General features: G+C 38.6%; 1 protein-coding gene across 1 annotated transcript in view; it reads right to left on the minus strand.

Annotated features, from left to right (window-relative positions):
- Positions 1–818: 818 nt before the first annotated feature.
- The window catches only part of LOC136676391 (anoctamin-5-like), a 40,106-nt gene continuing 21,813 nt past the window's right edge, over positions 819–19,111 (minus strand). The window contains exons 4-20 of the mRNA XM_066653370.1: positions 17,572–17,640; positions 16,867–17,151; positions 14,963–15,082; positions 14,763–14,878; positions 14,008–14,142; positions 13,489–13,594; positions 12,364–12,424; positions 11,135–11,286; positions 10,919–10,993; positions 10,571–10,799; positions 9,334–9,506; positions 8,612–8,709; positions 8,200–8,330; positions 7,737–7,942; positions 6,611–6,810; positions 6,121–6,226; positions 819–5,020 (exon numbers count right to left, since the gene is read on the minus strand). Coding sequence (XP_066509467.1) covers positions 4,787–5,020; positions 6,121–6,226; positions 6,611–6,810; positions 7,737–7,942; positions 8,200–8,330; positions 8,612–8,709; positions 9,334–9,506; positions 10,571–10,799; positions 10,919–10,993; positions 11,135–11,286; positions 12,364–12,424; positions 13,489–13,594; positions 14,008–14,142; positions 14,763–14,878; positions 14,963–15,082; positions 16,867–17,151; positions 17,572–17,640 — 2,496 coding nt within the window. The 3' untranslated portion in view covers positions 819–4,786. The remainder of the gene's footprint in view (positions 5,021–6,120; positions 6,227–6,610; positions 6,811–7,736; positions 7,943–8,199; positions 8,331–8,611; positions 8,710–9,333; positions 9,507–10,570; positions 10,800–10,918; positions 10,994–11,134; positions 11,287–12,363; positions 12,425–13,488; positions 13,595–14,007; positions 14,143–14,762; positions 14,879–14,962; positions 15,083–16,866; positions 17,152–17,571; positions 17,641–19,111) is intronic.

A 19,111-nucleotide genomic window follows, 5' to 3' on the forward strand; every position in this document is an offset into this window, starting at 1 on the left:
TGGGTCGCAGGTGTGTTTAATTTATTTTCACTGTTTTAAAAAAAAAACTAATTGAAGCATACACAACAAATTCACCCGTGTTAAATAAACACTATTAGTGCTAAAACAATACACGCAATGTGTTAATTTTAGTAATAAATATGTTTGTTTATTTTTATTTATTTATTTATTTTTGCGTTTTGTTGTTTCACTAAATTACAAGTGTCAGGACCCAGCACACTTTCAAAAATGTAACATGACTTTTGTTTTATGCCAACTTGTCTTTTGGCCAACCTGTAGAAAAATGCTGTTATAGATATTTTAATATCAGTTACAACAACGAGATAATGACTTAGTTATAATAGGTACAGTCAATGAAGGTATGAATACTGCACTTCAGGAGAGTCTTCCTCGACGGTGAAACACTGTTGCAAATTATAACCTCTATTATGAGGTCACGGTGATCAAGCAAACATTCCAACCAATGAGGCTTCAGTATTCAAAATTATCAGAATATTTATCAGTGGCAAAATCTCAAACGGTTTTCCGCTCCCTGTGTATTCCACTATAAAACGAAGCCCTCTACATTCCATTAGGGTCCTAAGTGTTAAATATTGGGGTGGCGCTGGTTTGAATACAAATAGATTAATCTCTCAGTGCTGTTACTAAATGTAGAAATCGCTATTTTTATTGCTCGTGAAGTGCCATACCGAGGGAAAAGCGAGCCTTTTGGAATTTAGCCCTAAGCGCTGAACAGAGAACAGTTAGTGCGACTGTCTCCAACGTCATCAAATGGCGACATCTAGCGGTCGTATAAAACACACCACTTTATTGTATTTTTATTTTATTTGTACACTTTATTTTGGCACATTTCCATTGGAATGCAAAATAACATTTTCATCTGATAAATAATATTATTAATAATAGTTGGAGTAGGAAAAACATACTTGTTCAATTCACAACGAGTCACGCAACTCAAGCAAGAGGAAGATATAGACATTGTAAACATTATAGGGCCAATAATCACATACTGCTACTGTCCAAGAAAAACTAGTAACTCTATTTCTAATTGTTTGAATTTTTATTTTCTGTATTAGTTCACAGCAACTGACTTTACACTGCCTGAGCAGATCAATACTGATGAATGGACCAACAGAAACACTCTAAAATATGTTTAAAATACATTTAAGGTACGTTTCTATTTAGGAAATACATGTTTTCCATTGGACAGCAACAACATTTATTACAAAATGGCTAATAGCACCGTTATTAATATGTTTTAATGAATGTCCAGAAGTTTGTTGACAACAATTCTGAAAAGCAGGGTCCTCCCCTTGCTGCATTAACAGTCTTTACTCTTCAGGACAAAAATTTACAGTTGATCAATGGTTCTGGTCCAGGAGTTCTACACATGTAAACGTTTCCCTGCTCTCAACACATCTCCTGCAACTAATGAACAGGCCCTTTCTGAAGTGAACTGGTGACAATTCTATATATAAAATGCCAAATTCAGCAAATATTTTATTATGCACTGAAATACTTTGTTATATGAGGTTTTGTAGAGGATGAAGTAGAGGATGTTCCCTTAATAATATAGTGTTGGGCACTGAGATAAAGCCAAAATGTGGATCATCTCTGACACTCTGAGAATTACTGCTGTAGTCCCATTCTATGTCATCTGTCAGGAACAGACACACATTAAAGTGGATTGATTTACAAATTCAATTAAGGATTCTACAAATGTTTGGACATACATTAAGCAAGCCTAATTACACAAGAGTAAACAGACATTTTAAGGCAAGTGTACATGTTGGTCTTGTGGTCCCTATTGTACAAAAATTAATACAAAACAGACAGCATTATATAGTCAGTTATTTCTGATAATGTCCCTGGTTTACATTTATTCTTTTTTTTGCCAATGATAATTTAAGTTTAAAGGCATCATGTTTTAATTTTCTGACATATTTAAAAGGGGCTTTATCATATAATTGGAAAGTCATATATTCATTTTCAACAACAATACAAAAGGAAACATAGCTTAAATGTTACGAACAACATACAACGATAAAATGTGCAACAAAATACATCAACATTACTATGACTGATATAAACTTTACCTTACACTCTGAATGTACACAGAAGCACAGGTTTGTGCAAATGTTTGGGTACACGTCAGACTGATATCCTAAGTGAAAATATATAGACATCCTCTACAGAGAATACATTCCAGTGCATATTTAATCACTGTTTATTCACTGGATATGATACACAATGTTAACTTGGCAAACAAACAGAAATTCTGCACAATAGGATATGGATATGGAGGATATGTTCATTTATTTTCACTTAGAATGTCGACAAAGCATGTCATTTAACCAAGGGCACTGTTTGTCTCTCACAGAAAGATGGCAAACTAAACAGTGTAATCGGTATTTGTGATTATAAACCCTCTGGACTGAAAAGTAATAAAAATCCCATTATGGCACAACCATAAAATACAGACATCTTAGTGTTTGCCAAAGAATCCACATGGAATAAAAAGATATGGGTTTCGGTGGATGGTAAATTGGACACAAAACCTTGCAGGGCACAGCAGTGCAGCCCTTCATGAGCTCAGTGTTAGAGGAGGGGACACACTAAACTCTGCTGAGCTGGTACCCAGAAGGAATAGAGTTGGAGAAGTGTGATATAGAACAAGAAACTACACGGAACCAGCTGATTTAACTTGGGAGAGGTAAAACATGAATAGTGTCTTCTTTTCATAAAATCCAGGTGTTTTTTTTTTTTATAAAACGCTCTTCAGAACCAGACTACTACAAAATAAATAAATAAATAAGATGAAGACCCACATGTTTCATTACTCTATTAACTACTTTACCAGGCTGTTTCACATTTAACTCATTTTCAAACTGAATGTAGTGCAAAACAAAAAAATAGGTCTTTGTCTACGATACTACAAATTCAGGTTGTGTACTCTGGCTCTGACTCATGTCACATATAATTCTTCACATAATTTCATACAATTCCTTTCTGTTTTTAATTCATCAGGTGACACTATGTAGTCAATGTAAACTGTGTAATCAATGTACACTACCAGTCAAAGGTTGGACACAAGCATTCCCCACAATCTTAGACATTTCCTCTACAAGATTATGCCTATATGCAATTGAAACTTTGATAAATTAATGCGTATTATTCCATACAATTTCCCATTTGCCTTTATTACAGCCTGTGCTATATTAAAAAGGCTTGCTTTCAATTTTTTCAAAGACTTACTCGGAAACATTGGGTGCAAGGCAGGAACACAACCTGGAGGGGGCGCCAGTCCTTCACAGGGCGACTCAGACTCACACACTCGCACCTACGGACACTTTTGAGTCACCAATCCACCTACCAACGTGTGTTTTTGGACTGTGGGGGGAAACCGGAGCACCCGGAGGAAACCCACGCAGACACAGGGAGAACACACCAACTCCTCACAGACATTCACGCGAGCGGGACTTGAACCTACAACCTCCAGGTCCCTGGAGCTGTGTGACTGCGACACTAACCTGCTCCACCACGGTGCTGCCCTTATCTATTATCATGAGTCTATGAAAATGTACTCTACACCTCAAATTTCCAGTGTCCTAGGGTACATATATATAAATATATATATTTGGACTTTTCCCTTATCCTGGTGTCATGATCTTTTTTCACGACTATTTCCTGTCTGTCCGTCCCTAGTCCTGGTTACTTTATGTAGTTAATGTTATCAGCTCCTTTGTTTTGTTAGGTTCTTTGTTAAATAAATTCCTTGCATGTACGTCTGCCTCCTCCTCTTCCCCGCAGTCCTGACAACATTCCAATCTCTCAAAGATGAAAGCTCTATGTGGAAAGCCCTTTCTATTAGAACGTGTCTGAATTTTCGACTGGTAGTGTAAATATTTCAGTGACAAATAAAAAATAAAAATAAAAAAAGGTAAAAAAAAGGTAAATAGTGCACATGAGAGACAAAGACAGACATGATTATACACATACTGCCAATGTTACTATTACAGCAGGAGTGTTCTGACTGATAGTGGGTTCCACTTGACATGTTTTCAGCCAAACAAAACTGATCTGGAATCAAGATCTAGATTATTCTGCAGTTAGAATAAAATGTTACTGATGAGGCAGCAGAATTGTTTCTCTGAACATGAGGATGACAATACCTTACACTCGCGCTCAAAGCCCTTCTATTCAAAGAGTCCCCAAATGGGGTGAAGAAAGAAAATAAAAAATCAGACCTATGTACAGCCTCCATCCTGTTCATTATTGAGACAAACAGAAACACACATAGAACTAGAAACAAACAGCAAAAATACAGATTAAAAAAATTGAGAGCTTAAATATCTTTAAAGGGTTAAATAATCATAGTTATGATCATAATATTCATAATAGCCTTCTGCCAGCTGTTAGCCTTTGTGGCAAAACACTGAATTGTTTGTTTCAGTCATAGTCCTGAACAAAACTTGCCAAAAAAAAAAAACATTCCTGTCAGAGAAAAGCCAGCTCAGACCACTGCATGCTGTAAAGAGAAGTCAGATAAGTGCACTGCGGATGAAAGTCAAGCACAGGATCCTGTGTGGCCCTCAGAGATGTTCATTATCTACATTTAAACAGGGTCCAGGGAAGTCAGGCTAGATCTTTGCTTATTCATGCAGTACAACACAATTGTGTAACAGTTCACGATTGGTTTGCTTTCCCAAACTGGGGTACACTGGGTGGCCCTAAAGGCTCTGTATTCCAACAGGGGTACTTTGAGTGTACCTTAAAGCTTGGAAGGTCATTCCAAACATTCTGACAGGACTTCATGCTTGTCTGGACTGGAGGGGAGCAATGAGGATGTCTCTGTGGTTACACAGAAGCTCTGGCTCAGCTGCAGCTTCAGTTTTTCCACCTCATAGGTGTGTAAATATTCTTGCACCAGGTAGCGTTCCCGCTTTATTCGAGCCTTCACCTCAGACGGCACGTCAGGAATCAGCCAGGCCACAAAGAACTTCACCACGAAGACCACGTGCTGAGAGCAGCAAAAGAACAATGTGTATTTCAGAAAAAAATGTATATAATATTTACATTTTTTTTCTTTTTTCCTTTAAAGGCTAAGCACCACTTAATGGACCTCCATGAATATTTCACATTATTTTAGTTACTGACATATATAAGTATGAATTAAAATGAAAATAGCAGCTTAATTTGCTTCAAAACTGACAATTTTATTAAATTGATGGAAAAACCCGAGCTCGCTACGGAAATTCTTGAACGCAACCGTGACGTCACTGGTGGACAACAGCTGAACAACGCAGCGGTAAAACACTGTTATGACAGACTGTTATGACAGTATCTAGCTAAATAACCAACATTATTCATGACAATAGCCTAGCAATAAGCTAAACTCAAATTTAGAGGTACCGTTATTCTTGTAAATGTGATCGAAGTCGAACTCGAATTCATTCGACACTATAAACCTCCGTAATGCAGCTACATAGCCGAGTATAATCTGAGCCACCGAGTTTTGCAAGTCAAGCTAACGTTAACTAACACCAACTAAAACAGGCGAAGTAAGTGTCCTTACCCTGTTTACCTCCATGTTACAGAGGCTCTTGAACACCTTTCGTTGGTGTTCCTACATGCCCATATTGTTGGAAAAGCGCCAGTGAAATGAGCTACAGATAACGGAGTGAGCGGATGGTCCTTTCCAAAGTGCCGTTTAAAGTTGACAAATTTAGTCCATTTTCTGGATATTTTGGGATCTTTGGGCCATTTGTGCACAGATGTCCCACTGTACATTGAATGATTGCAGCCAAAAACAACACACCTTTTCGTCATTTTGCATTAAATTAAGTGCAACGTCTAGAATGGTTGTCCACCATCTACGTCACAGGCAGGACGCCTATTAGAGTTTCCGAACACCGTTGGGGTGGGGACCAACGGTCTTTTAAACCTTATTCCTTGAATTAGTAAGAAATAACATGTTTTCTGACTATCAATAAACACAAGTTAGGAACCCAAATCCCACTGTATTTATTTGTTTGACACTTTCATATCGCTGGTGCTTAGCCTTTAATTAACTCTAGCCAGAAAAGTTTGAAAGTACTAATTGTAGCCCACTGTCCTCACCTCCATTATGATGATGAAGGCCATCTTGGCTGCCAGAATATGCCAGAACTGCATTGTGTGCGTGTACTGCCTCTCATGGCCTGGTGGGTAGCGATAGTCTCGATATCTAAAACAGTGGACATGAAATTAAAACTGGGCTGTTATCAGAATATTGCACACTGCACGGTGCACAATCAGGGATCACACAGAGGTTATTACATTTTCAGTCAAAAAAAGGTAATTTTCAAGAGCTATATCTGAGATTAGATATATGATAAACATAAAGAAGGTTAAAGGAAAAAAGTGAAAACTCATGGGTCTTCAAAACTGGAGGTTAAAAGAATGATTACCATATATAGAGAAATAAGGGACTACTATGACACATACAAGACATCGAAGACTACACATCAGATTAACAGTGTTCAGCTTCTTTATAATATGTATAACTTACACAAGAGGTGGTCTCTAACTTTAAAAAGTACTGTAGTATGATTTACACCTGAGCACACACCTGCATAATGTGATGTTGTTATTGAACCAGGCAGGATTCTCCTCAGGATCTGGTTTGTTGAGTAGTTGGATCTCACCGATTTCATACACAGAGAGGCTGTTGTTAATGTAGCCCTCCATAGTGGCCTTGTCTCCCGGGTGGTAGGCATACAGGTACACCAGCCGAGGAATCATATCAGAGGTGAAGGCCATGATGAAGGCCTGCAAAGACAGATACCCAGAACAGACAAATCAGAGCAAAGAAATGCAAATATGTGACCGTACCATTGATCCAGAGGCTTATGTTGGTAATTTGAAGAGATGTGTTGCCATCAAGACAATTTTTTTCTCCAGAAGCTCAATGTCTATTTCAGAAGGACAATGACAGACCTAATTCTGCATGACTTACAAAAGTGTTGTTTTGTAGAGTGTGTGCACTTGACTGGTCTGACTGCAGTCCAGATCTGTCTTCAATTGACAATGTATGGTGCTGTATAAAGAGGAGACTAGGAATTCGTAAGTTCAGTCCTCAAACGATTAAAATCCATCCATCCATTATCTGTAACTTTTATCCAATTCGGAGTCACAGTGGGTCCAGAGCCTACCTGGAATCACTGGGCGCAAGGCGGGAATACACCCTGGAGGGGGCGCCAGTCCTTCACAGGGCAACACACACATTCACTCACACCTACGGACACTTTTGAGTCGCCAATCAACCTACCAACGTGTGTTTTTGGACTGTGGGAGGAAATCGGAGCACCTGGAGGAAACCCACGCAGACACAGGGAGAACACACCACACTTCTCACAGACAGTCACACGATTAAAATGTACAAAGTAAAAGAAGATGCGATGTGACAAAAGTGTAAACACGCCTCTGCCCCAGTTTTTGAGGGTGTTACAGACATCTTTTTCTAATTTTCTTTATATATTTAACCAGTACAGTTTAGATCATAATTGAAAACAATGAAAAAGAAAACACATTTGTTGGTAGAGCATAAAAAATTTCAATACAAATAACCAATTCATTAAAAAACATGCTATTCGTAAAATAAGTGATTAAAAATAAATAAATAAACAATGATCTAATGAGTGAGACATCATCTAATACTACAGCACAGCATTACAGACTCAGGCTTTGCTACTCACATTTGTGACCACAGAGATGATAGCCACCACGTTTAGGATCTCCTTCCAGGCTCCTATGTTGCGAGCCTTGGCTGCCACTGGCCGGCGGAACTGTGTGGTGAACTTCCATGCGTCTACTCTGACCTCCAAGATGTTGTTAAACAGAGCGAGGAGTGGGGCCAGAGGAAATGAAGCCACAAAGAGTGTGATGAAGCCAAACTGGATCACTGTTTAAAAACAGGACACAGGATAACTATAAACATTTAGAGCTATAATACAGAAGACTTACTACATCAAGTCCTTAATTACATTTTGTTTTGCTGAAATTAATATATCAGTAAAAATAAAACCGTAGATTTTATATTTTAAGTAACATTTTTTATTTTTTACCAATTAAATGTCAAATGATTTTTATAACAAAATGCCTTTCTTATACAAATAATTTCATCTTTGAAACAAGGTTTTAACGAGCAGCAAAACATACCCATCTCCAAGTATTCATAGAACAGACCAAACTGGCTGAAATTCTGTAAATCATGGTCCTGTTCCCATCGACTGTAATGACGTTCTGGATGATTCCTCCCTTTCCTGCTGACCCACCAGTTCTTCAGTAATCTGCCACAAAACATCAGAGATTACGCCTTATTCAGTTCTTAAAACAAAGGCAAATACAACGTTTCTAATAATCCTTGACACTGCTGTTAGTGTAGTCTCAGAATAGGTGTAGCTGTTAGAGTTATGCATCCAAAACACATAGGACAGAACACAGCAGTAGTAAAAATAAATTGAAGACATATCAATATAGTTAGCTTCCTGTATTTAACATTCATGATTACGACATATTGTGCATAATAAGTCAGGAAATCTATACGCAGACTAGACTTAAGGACACTTACGGTAGAAGGGCCTCCTGGATGTTCCCCACCAGTTGCTTCCCTGCCATTACAATCACCAGCTGAGTGGTCAGCTCAATCAAACAGCCCCCTGGAGCACACTGCATTGGGACCACAAACTCAGGTTAATAATAAAAATTATCAAAATACTGGGAGAAAATGCAACCTGGCATTAGAGTGGGGAAATGTATTGTTTTTAATGGGAACTAGAGGTCCATAATCTTAAAGAGCTGCTCATTCCTGGCTGACACAGTGTAGCCGTCTACCTACAATCTGACTTAGATTTTTTATCATCACGCCAAACACTCAGAGAAATGAACCCTGTATATTAACTGATCACATTTTGACATTTAATTTGATACGTCTTACACAATATCCTCTCATAAATATATCCCCTTTATAGACTTTAATCTGGTGTTAGTTAAAATGTTACCCCGGGATAGGCCAGAAACGGTCTGATCCAGGGAAAGTCAGGATAAGCCAACCTTATATTAACTAGCTTTTTGAGGGCATTCAAAAAACTCCTCTCAGAAAATGTCAGGCTAAAAATAACATAACAAACGGAAAAAAGAACAACTAAAATCTACTAAATCTTTAAGAATGAAAATACAACAGCACTGAGGGCTTTGCTGAGGGAATTTGCTCCAAAATCACACTAGTGGGTTTTGAAATATAAACAATCCTTCATAATAATTGGTGTTTTATTTTGAAAAGTATAATCTCACCTCCTCGTTTCTCAGTTTACTCCCAAACATGTATGTGTAGTTACCCGGGTAACCCACAAACTTGCCTTTAAAAAAGGCCACATAGAAGCAGGAGGAATAATAGTTCACAAATTGAAACATGAACATTTTCATGGTCAGCTTGTTCTCATACTCCAAATGTGTCTTAGGGATTTCTGTGGAGAAAAAGAAACAGACATTATAAACAAATCTTTATTATATTATTAATTCATTCTTTCATTTTCTCCAACTATTTTCTTAATATCTGATCCCAGAATCATTGGATACAATGGGAGAGGGGGGGGGGGTGATGAGCTCTCGCCCCTCGCTGCCGTTGTGTGCTTTGCTGAACTTAAGTGTGCTTTTAGGTCCTTTACACCTTTATTTGCTACATAAAACATGGGAATTTCTTTTTTAATTCATCCGAGAATTTACATTTACGTTTCGGCATAGCTACTCGAGATGAGGCTAGGTACATGAGCTTTGCCTGACGTAAACAAGGACTACTGACGTGCAGACTGACCAATTAAATGTTAGAAGGTTATCGACCAATAACGGTAGCGCTACAGTCAGACCGTCCAATCAGAAGATTTTAGGCTACTTCACCACGCCCCCTTCTCACTCAAGCGAACCAATCGGAGTAGGGGAGGGCGGGACTAGTTTGTGAACAAAACGCTTCTATGTAAGCTCTAGAAGCTAAGTTCTATGTAAGCTCTAGAAAAACAAAATCCCGGACGTTTGTGAAATTCCGCCCGGACGTTTATTTAAGTCTAAAAAAGAGGACATGTCCGGGTAAAAGAGGATGTCTGGTCCGGTCTGGTATGTTAGTTAATTGATAATGAGATCTAGTACTAATCAGTAAAATCATGAAACATGATGTGTTGAAACCTGAAAACGGATCATTTCTTGTTATATAATGCAAACCTTATAAAGATAGTTTAACTGTAATCTATAAACGTTGATATCCTATTAAAAACATGCATCTCCATTTTTGTCGATTTTTAGTTCAGTAATCACTTGAACACAGTGGCTGTCGTTCACATGGTGCAAAACTTTCATAATGAATGGACAAATAGAAATACTCCAAATTAAATTAAATATTTATTGTGTTCACTTCCACTGACATTTAAGGTGTTTGTCCTGCACCTGTAATGGTACTATTTTGGGATATACATGTTTTAAGCAACAACGAACTTAAACTTATATTAACTATTCCAATGACAATAAACCTTTATCATACCCATATCAGTGATCCAGATGGCCACATGCTCATAGAGGAAGTTGAGAAGGAGGATGATGACAAAGTTGATGCAGGATGCAGTGACAGATGTGGCCAGCTGTGGGTTGACCAGAGATCCCACCACCTGTATATTGCTAGTAGGACTATCCTTCATTAGGCTGGCAAAAGCTGCGTACACTGCTAATCTATAGGCTATTACTCCCATCACACAGGCCACAATCATAAACGTCTGAGGAATAAAGAGTGAAGAAAAATACTGTTGGTGGAGTGGCTTTTATCTGATGGTGACATTTATCACTTTCTTTGAAAAGTATTTTTTCCAGAGGCCAGTGTAGTGCAGTAACTTACCCAGAACAAGACTGTAGCTCCAGAAACAAAGAAGCGTGCACACTTGCTGGTGAAGGGCATATATGGCTCCATTTCCTATCATCAATCGGAATTTTAGTATCATTTAGTATTTTAGTATTTAGTAAATGAATTTTTGGAAAAATAAAGCAAATACCAACGTAAAAATTATTTAATTCAAACAAATGAGTTTTAAATGCAGGCACACTCAGTGCATACCTTCGTGATGCGGTTTAGACGCTTGGTGGTGCACTTCAGCTCAAATTCAGGTCTGATTTGAAGCTGCTGCTGTTCTTCTTCGAAATCCACCAGATCCCACTCATACTCCAGCCTCGCCTGCCTCCGCTTCCAGAATTCCAGGAACAAAGTCACTGCAAGAGAAAAAGAATGCACAAGAGTAAGAATAAACATGCACTACAACACATCCAAAATTCCCTTGCTGCAGTAGCAGTTTCTACTGTTCCAATGTGGCTTTATAACTTGGATTTGATGGCATTCAGAGACAAGATTATTAGAGAGGTCAGGTTCTGAGGCTGAAAGTTTAGCTTTGTTTCACAAGCACCACTCTATTCTCTATACTAACCCAGGTGTTGGATAATTCTACATCACTGCAGTGAAATCAGTTCCATTACCACAACCCACTGCTGAAGATTTATACCCCTCAAGTTGATGATTGGTATAATCATGGTGATCTTCAGCACAAACACAGCAGCTCCAAAGCATCCCACTTCATTCCATGCTTCTCTTTGCAGAGTATACACACAGATTAACCATAGCATTAAGACCACCTTCTTGTTTCTAAATTTTTCCACTGTCCATTCTCTCAGCTCCACTGATGACACCAGAGCCCTTTGTAGTTTTACCATTACAAACTGTAGTCCACCTGTTGCACTTATAAAAAGTCAACCTCTTGTACGGTCAGTGAAGATGAGAGAATGGACAAAGAGTCTAGAAACAGTGTATGAGCTCTGTCTGCACAACTGAACACCTGGGTGAATTCACTATTTACAAGCATCTACAAACATTTGGACATCTAGAAAAAAGGAGGCAATATATTTAAAAGAAATAATTATTTAATTTAATTGTTACTTGGTTTTGAACAAAGCCAACTGCCAATAGAGAAAACCATCTGGAAATCAACTGCTCATGCAAAAGCTATTCTTATTGCTAGGAGAAAGTGTATTTCACACCTATAATCAAGAGACTCATTATGCATCATATAAAAAAAAAGTCCTGCTGGGCATGCTATGTTTTAAAAATTAAGCAATTGCACAGATTCAGTCAGCTGCCCTATGAGGTCAAAATAATCAGAGGAAAAAACAAAGAAAGAAAGAAAAACCTGGGACCAGAGCTAATTAAAATAAATATGGTATATAATCTCTTTAAGTGGCTCTCCATTAGGTGGCGATATTGAGCTGTTTATTTGTATCAGGAAGCTACAAACTCACCCCATATTCCCATGAAGATGGCGAAAAACACTGTTCCTTCATTGTCAAATAGATGGGCTTGCTGTGGAAGGAACAGAACCATTAAGAAAAGATACAGCACCATAAAAGTGATAAGAAACATCCACATTGACTGCCCCATGAGAAATGGGCCCTTCTTATTCTCAACGGAAACATGACTAGACCTTTTGACTAATGATTTGTTAGTATGGTCTTATCCATTTCATTTGAGTTCCCACATACTATAGAGCAGCATATTTAATTCTAGTTCAGCTTACTTTCAGAAAAAAAATGGTGTCACTATGTTCAATGCAGCACCACAACCACAACTTAGCATCAACTAACAAGCTAACCACAAACCTTTATAATCTTACCAGACTTTACTGCCTGCCCAACATGTTAGCCACAAGCTAGCATCTTAATTCCAATCTTACACATTAGTCCACAATATTTTTGATAGTGGTCAACTGATATTTGAGCCAAGAACAAAAACACGTCACAAACAAACAGATGCTAAATTAGAATGTGCCCCTCAGAATATTCAAATTAATATTTTATTACATACAGAGTTGGTTAAAAAAAAAACCTTAAAAACGAGCCTCTATTTTGTGTCCTATTCTAATTTTTAGTTTTTCTTCCCCTGTTTGTGGCATGGTCAATATCAAGAACTGAATTACATTTAAATTTAAATTTGTTTTGGGTTATTAAAACAATTGCATAGTGCAGGGATTCAAATTAATCTGAATTAAGATTGGCCTACCCCTAGTACACTGTAGTGGTTGCCAGAGATTGGGTGGTGCTGAGACTCACCGGGGGAGCTCCCAGCATGCACTGTGGCTTCATCTTTATTTGTTATTTATTTATTTATGGTGTCTATGTGTGTTTGGGCTTGGTATATGGCAAGATGTGTTTTTTGTCTTGGGCTCACCATCAGCGTAAAGATGTCTGCTGGCATGTGTTGCCCCTGGATCTCACTACACAACCAAGCCCAAATACTGCAATTGTGCCCTTTTTAATTAATTGCAGTTTAACTGTATCTCAATACCCATCATCCAAAGTCATTACAATATATTATTAAATATAGGTCTATTCTATAAGGGGGAATAGGCAGTAGATGAGGTAACTCACCCAAGATGAAAGACATGTAGAGTTGAGCTTCCAGTAGGAGCACTTCTTATCACACAGTGGACACATCACAATTTTCCCACCAATATCGGGGTCACAGATTTCCTTACTGAACAACAAACAGAGGGCATGAACATCATTTGTGATTCTGCAAAACAGCCCTGATCTTTTTTTCAAAAGTTGAGCAGCATGAAGTCTTTTAAGATATAAACAACCTAATTTCATGAGGTTTGATGTGAAATTCTGAGCTCTAGAGAAATAAACACTTCTTGTTTTTAGATTTACCACTAATGTATCATTAACATCAATAATACAGAGGTATTCAAAGATATGCAGGTTCAGTGATTAACTTGCATAATAAATAAAAAAGACTATAATTTTCATAGAAATTGTGACCCTGTTTTATCACCAACACCCTAAATTGAGACACAGACTGCTACATAATCTATGTTTATAGACAGTTTTATTTTCCACAGGGGATAACCCCCGAGACATATGACAACCAAACAAGTTGATGCTTACCTAGTGATGTTATCATCATAGCTGAGCAGACCATATACAAAGCAGATGACTCCCATCACAGCAGCAAAGAACAGCATCTCTGTGTAGAAGCCTAGCCAAGCAAAGTAGATGCCTATCTTCTCACCATAGTACTTCCTGTTGAAGGCATAACAGGAAATGCAATTTTGACAACCTTGTGATATACCAAAGTGTACGTAGACTGAAAGATGAACAGTCATGACTTGTGCTTTGATATAATATACAGAGAAAACAGTTACGTATGAATAGCAGACAATATAACAAACACACAACCTTATGCATACATAATAAAAGTATACAGTGCATACAGAGTTTTGTCTCATTAGTTACAGCCTTGCTACATATTCCTGAGTTTTTGTTAAGACTGGGTGATGAGTGTGCTTATACAATTCTGTGGTCATTTTAAGGCTGTATTTTTGTGGTGTTCAGCAACTTTTCCAGAGATTCCACTTATTGGCACTGTTCCTCTTTATCAGTGCATGTTGGCCTCATGTTAACTTGGTTGCATAATATGGGTTTGAGGTACAAATGCTGAGTGTGAACATGCTTTTTTGCCAAGACATCCCGCTAATTAGGATTTATTTTATTAATAGCATTATAGCCACTTTTGGATATTTAGTCATTTCAGTTTGTTTTCATGTGGTGTTTTCCATGTTTTATAGGAAATTTCCTGTATTTATTATACTTTATATATCTTGCTGTGATATATTTGGCATAGTGTTAAAAATCTTTCCCACCTAATAAGATTAAGTGGCTGTTCCTTATAGAAGCAGAGAAAGCGAGCCCAGTGCTTGTAGAGGTGATATCTCTCACTCTCACATAGTTTTTGATTCGCTTTCTTCCAATAGCGACACTGCAAGGGAAACCAGAATGAGGTACATTCAGTGACAGTTCAGTAAGTAAGCATCCTAAAAAAGTGCCCTAAATCAGCTCTTACATCATGAAGTGGGTAAGCAGAAGTGTAGGTGCCATTGCTCAGAAGTCTCTTAATTCCTGTCTTGTCTTTCTCTTTTCGATCCTCCTTGTAGTATGGACAGCGAGTAAGTATGTAATACACCTGAAAAGGCAGTGTTAAAACGAATTACACCAATATTTGTCCAGAAGGTGAACTTTCCATGGCTATTTCACATTACAGCTCGAAATATGTGTCTGAATCAGAGTGAACTCGACAGCAGTCATCTATTCTTAAATATTTTATCAGGCTCATATTTCATGTGCAGGTCTCTGAAATTCCTTAAGGCCTGTATTTACTCATACTTTAGTTTTTCTTCCTACATGACACTTTTTTCCTTTTTCACATTAGAAGTTTTACTTCATTCTTTACACTTATCTAGTTCCTATAACCTTCTTCTCCCTACATCCTATATGAAATAGCAGATTTTTGTTTTCTCAAGTGGTATCCACACGCCTGTGTGAAAGACTGCCTGAAAAACATCTGACACATTACTCAAATCTCACAGTAACTTGTCTGTTCACATAGGAACTCTCTCACTTGTTTCACAGAAATTGTACTTGGTCTTGGCTTGTGTTCATACTTAAAGGTGTACTATCCAAGATATTGCCACCCGAAGTCGCACTAACATCTCAGAGCCAAACGTCAGCAACGTCCTTCCCTTCAGCCTCGCCCTCACTTTTGCTTAAACACAGCTCGAGCTATATTTATTTTCTCATAGCTGAGAACAAAAGCTGAAAGTGACCATGCAAACAGAGCTTATAACATTCACAATGAACTCATTATAGCCATAAAAAGCTACACACCAGCACGTATGGACATGGTTCACTGGTACAAGAGAACTATCCCCTCCTCACCAGCACATAGATGATATAAACTGACGTTATCCCTTGGCCAGAAGGGGAGAAAAACCAGGCTTCTACAGGTTCAGAACAAGAGTACAAACGTGACTCTATGGACCATGGCAGGTAAAGTGGCAGTGAATTTAGGCTGTCCTTCATTGCAGTAGTTAGCGTCTCATACAAATTTCCCATTCCACCTTAAATGGTGCTAATGGACATGGTATTTTAACACTGAAAAATTTAAATAAATGTAAAAAAGTGCTGTGTAAGTGCCCTGAACTGAAAAGAAAATTACAAGTTGGATTTAGAGCAGCTTTTAAGGTGGAATTGGAAAACGGAATAAGATGCCACACATCAGAGATTAAAAAAGCAGGAATCTACCTGCTAAGAGGGGAGTTAACCAAGTGAAAGCAGTATTTCTCAGTCGGCCACTCACACCACATCAGTGGGGAGAGGACTCACTGACCTGGAAGTCCATGAATTCCAAGCCTTTCAGCAGAACTCGGTGTTCTCCATATAAAAAAAAAGTCAGTCCAGCATTGATTCTTGTCTTGTTTCCACAGGGAGGCACTATAGGCTGTCCCAAGGGTGAAAATGGCAAAACAGCGCAGAGTCGCTTCTTTCTCTGCTCATGGAGCCTTAAAGGGAATGTCTACAATAGTGGGGAAACACAGTTCTATCTGTTTGTTTACATTCAGAAGCTCCGTATTTGGAGACATTTCTAGCTTAAATGATCAGAAACAGCAAATGTCATTCAATATTATTGACGTATGGAGCAGGAATAGATCAATATCCTTAGCTCAAATAGTGCTTAAAGGGCACAAGACACTTGTAAGTAATGCTAGGTTTCATCAGGTTCAGACCATTTTTTAACCAGTTTGGTTATGGTTTGCACACATAACTTTGTGCTGGGTAAATTTTAAAAATACAATTTGCTATAAAAAGGTTCCGAAAAAAAATGTAGGGCATTTTTAAAGCCATCTTTCATAAGCAGCTAGAAAAACAAAATCTAAAAACTCTGCACGTGTGCTGTGGTGGCTGACTTACGATCCTGTTGCGGGTGGACGGGGGGAAAAATGAATCCTTGTCATTAATGAGGAAGAAGTCAGCCTTGCTCTTGTCGAAGGGGGCAGTGAAATAATCGGGGTCAGGCTTCATGATTTCTGGAGGCAGGCGGAAGGGATGGGTCAGCCACTCCAGAGGAACCTCCCGAGCTTTGGGGATGTCGCTAGCCTTGAATGGTACCTTAATCTTCAGCACATCTGCATACGTGATTAAGACCTCCCAGGGGGCATGGATCTTTAGATAGTACGTCTTGCGATCATCAGACTCCTTTATGTAAAAATGAGGAGAAGAAAAAGTTTCAGCTGATATGCAATATGTCCATAACCCTATGACTGCATGATATACATATATCTATGTTAAAAGATTGTAAACACCCCTTACTAGGAATCAATTCAGAGACCGCAAATAAGAACACAGATATTTAATTGTGTACACACAGAGGGTGTAATCTTCTTAGAAATACATGAAATGAAATGGGATGCTAAAGGCTGCCACACATGATTTTACAGGTCACTAAGCTCAATGCCAAGCACTGGCTCAAGGGGCATACATTGGTGCAACTGTATTTTCTTAAAATACTAGGCATTTGAGGTCAGAAATCCAATTAAATGAAGTGTAATGCATGGCAGATGGACTTCTTGCTCATTGACCCTCAGGGTATATCTCTCTGGGAGTTCATAATCTCACCCATTTATCCTCAGTCTCCAACTCCAAACCAGCTTTCAAAAGGTTTGCCTCGTATTCTCTTCTCCTCTCCTATTCACAAACACAGAAACAAACAGAACATTATTCTTCTTGCATTGATTCCAGTGGCACAGTCCAAAGGCCACTTATGGAAACATTAATCAAAAATCAGGGAAAATAGCTGTTGATGCTTAGTCAGTCTACGATAAATCATTTTACACAGTTTCTTCTCATTTCCAGTCAGTGTTCTATCCAGCTAAACTTTTTCAGATGCCTAATTTAAATTCAAATGGACAGATATTATCCTAAAAGGTTCAGGAGGTTAATTAGGCTAATGTACTTCCTCAAAGAACTCTGAGGCCAGACCACAACTTCTTTTGCTGATGCAATGGCACTGAACAGTTTCGATTTTTGAAGGCAAACCATCCAGATCTGACACATCAGCTGACAGACGCCCATGCTAGCTACTACTGTGGGACCCTTGGTCTGGGGTATCACCTGGATTTGAACCAATCAGTCATAATCAATGACAAGAAATAATTTTATTTTCTTTAAAACTGCAAGTGACACAAGAATCACATTGATTTATATTCTTTGAATACACATAATAAGTCAGACAGTTAAAATAAACTTATATATAACGTGGTGAAAAAAGTTACTACTTTAAATAATAAGCCTGAATGGATGACGGGCAGCAGCTCACACAGCTCCAGGGACCTGGGTTCAAGCCCTGCTGCGGGTGACTGTGTGTGAGGAGTTTGGTGTGTTCTCCATGTGGGGTTCCTCTGGGTGCTCCGGATTCGTCCCACGGTCCAAAAAACACGTTGATAGGTAGATTGGCACCTCAAAAGTGTCCGTAGGTGAGAGTGTGTTAGTGATTGTGTGAGTGTGTTGCCCTGTGAAGGACTGGCGCCCCCTCCAGGGTGTGTTCTTGCCTTGCACCCAGTGATTCCGGGTAGGCTCCAGACCCACCGCGACCCTGAACTGGATAAGCGCTTGCAGACAATGACAATATTTACAGTCTGATATAGGCACAAGAACCAGTGTGTAGTTTATCAACATCATTCATTCATTCATTGTCTTTTCCAATTCAGGGATTTGGTGGGTCCGGAGCAGGCAGGAACACACCCCAGAGGGGGCTCCAGTTCTTCGCAGGGTGACACACACTCACACATTCACTCACACCTATGGACACTTGAGTCGCCAATCCACCTACCAATGTGTTTTTGGACTGTGTGAGGAAAAATGACCCTGAAGCCCATAATAAAAAATTAATTAATAAATAATCTGTATGCAAATGTTGAGAAAATTAGGCTGAAATTCAAGGTGCATTATATAAATGAGACCCCTGGTCTTCTCTGTTAATGAAAAAGCTGGCAAGATGAATTATGACTAAACTACAGTGCACTGTTTAGAACCCTTGGGAGAAATAAAGATCTGCGGTTTATTTCTGGAGCAGGGTAATCTAATAACTTCACACAGCACACTCTGGACCCAGGGCCGTTTCAAATTAAGAGTAACCAGATGAGCTAGTGCACAACAG

The sequence above is a fragment of the Hoplias malabaricus genome, chromosome X2 (assembly GCF_029633855.1).
Source record: "Hoplias malabaricus isolate fHopMal1 chromosome X2, fHopMal1.hap1, whole genome shotgun sequence".
In the NCBI taxonomy this organism is placed as follows: domain Eukaryota; kingdom Metazoa; phylum Chordata; class Actinopteri; order Characiformes; family Erythrinidae; genus Hoplias; species Hoplias malabaricus.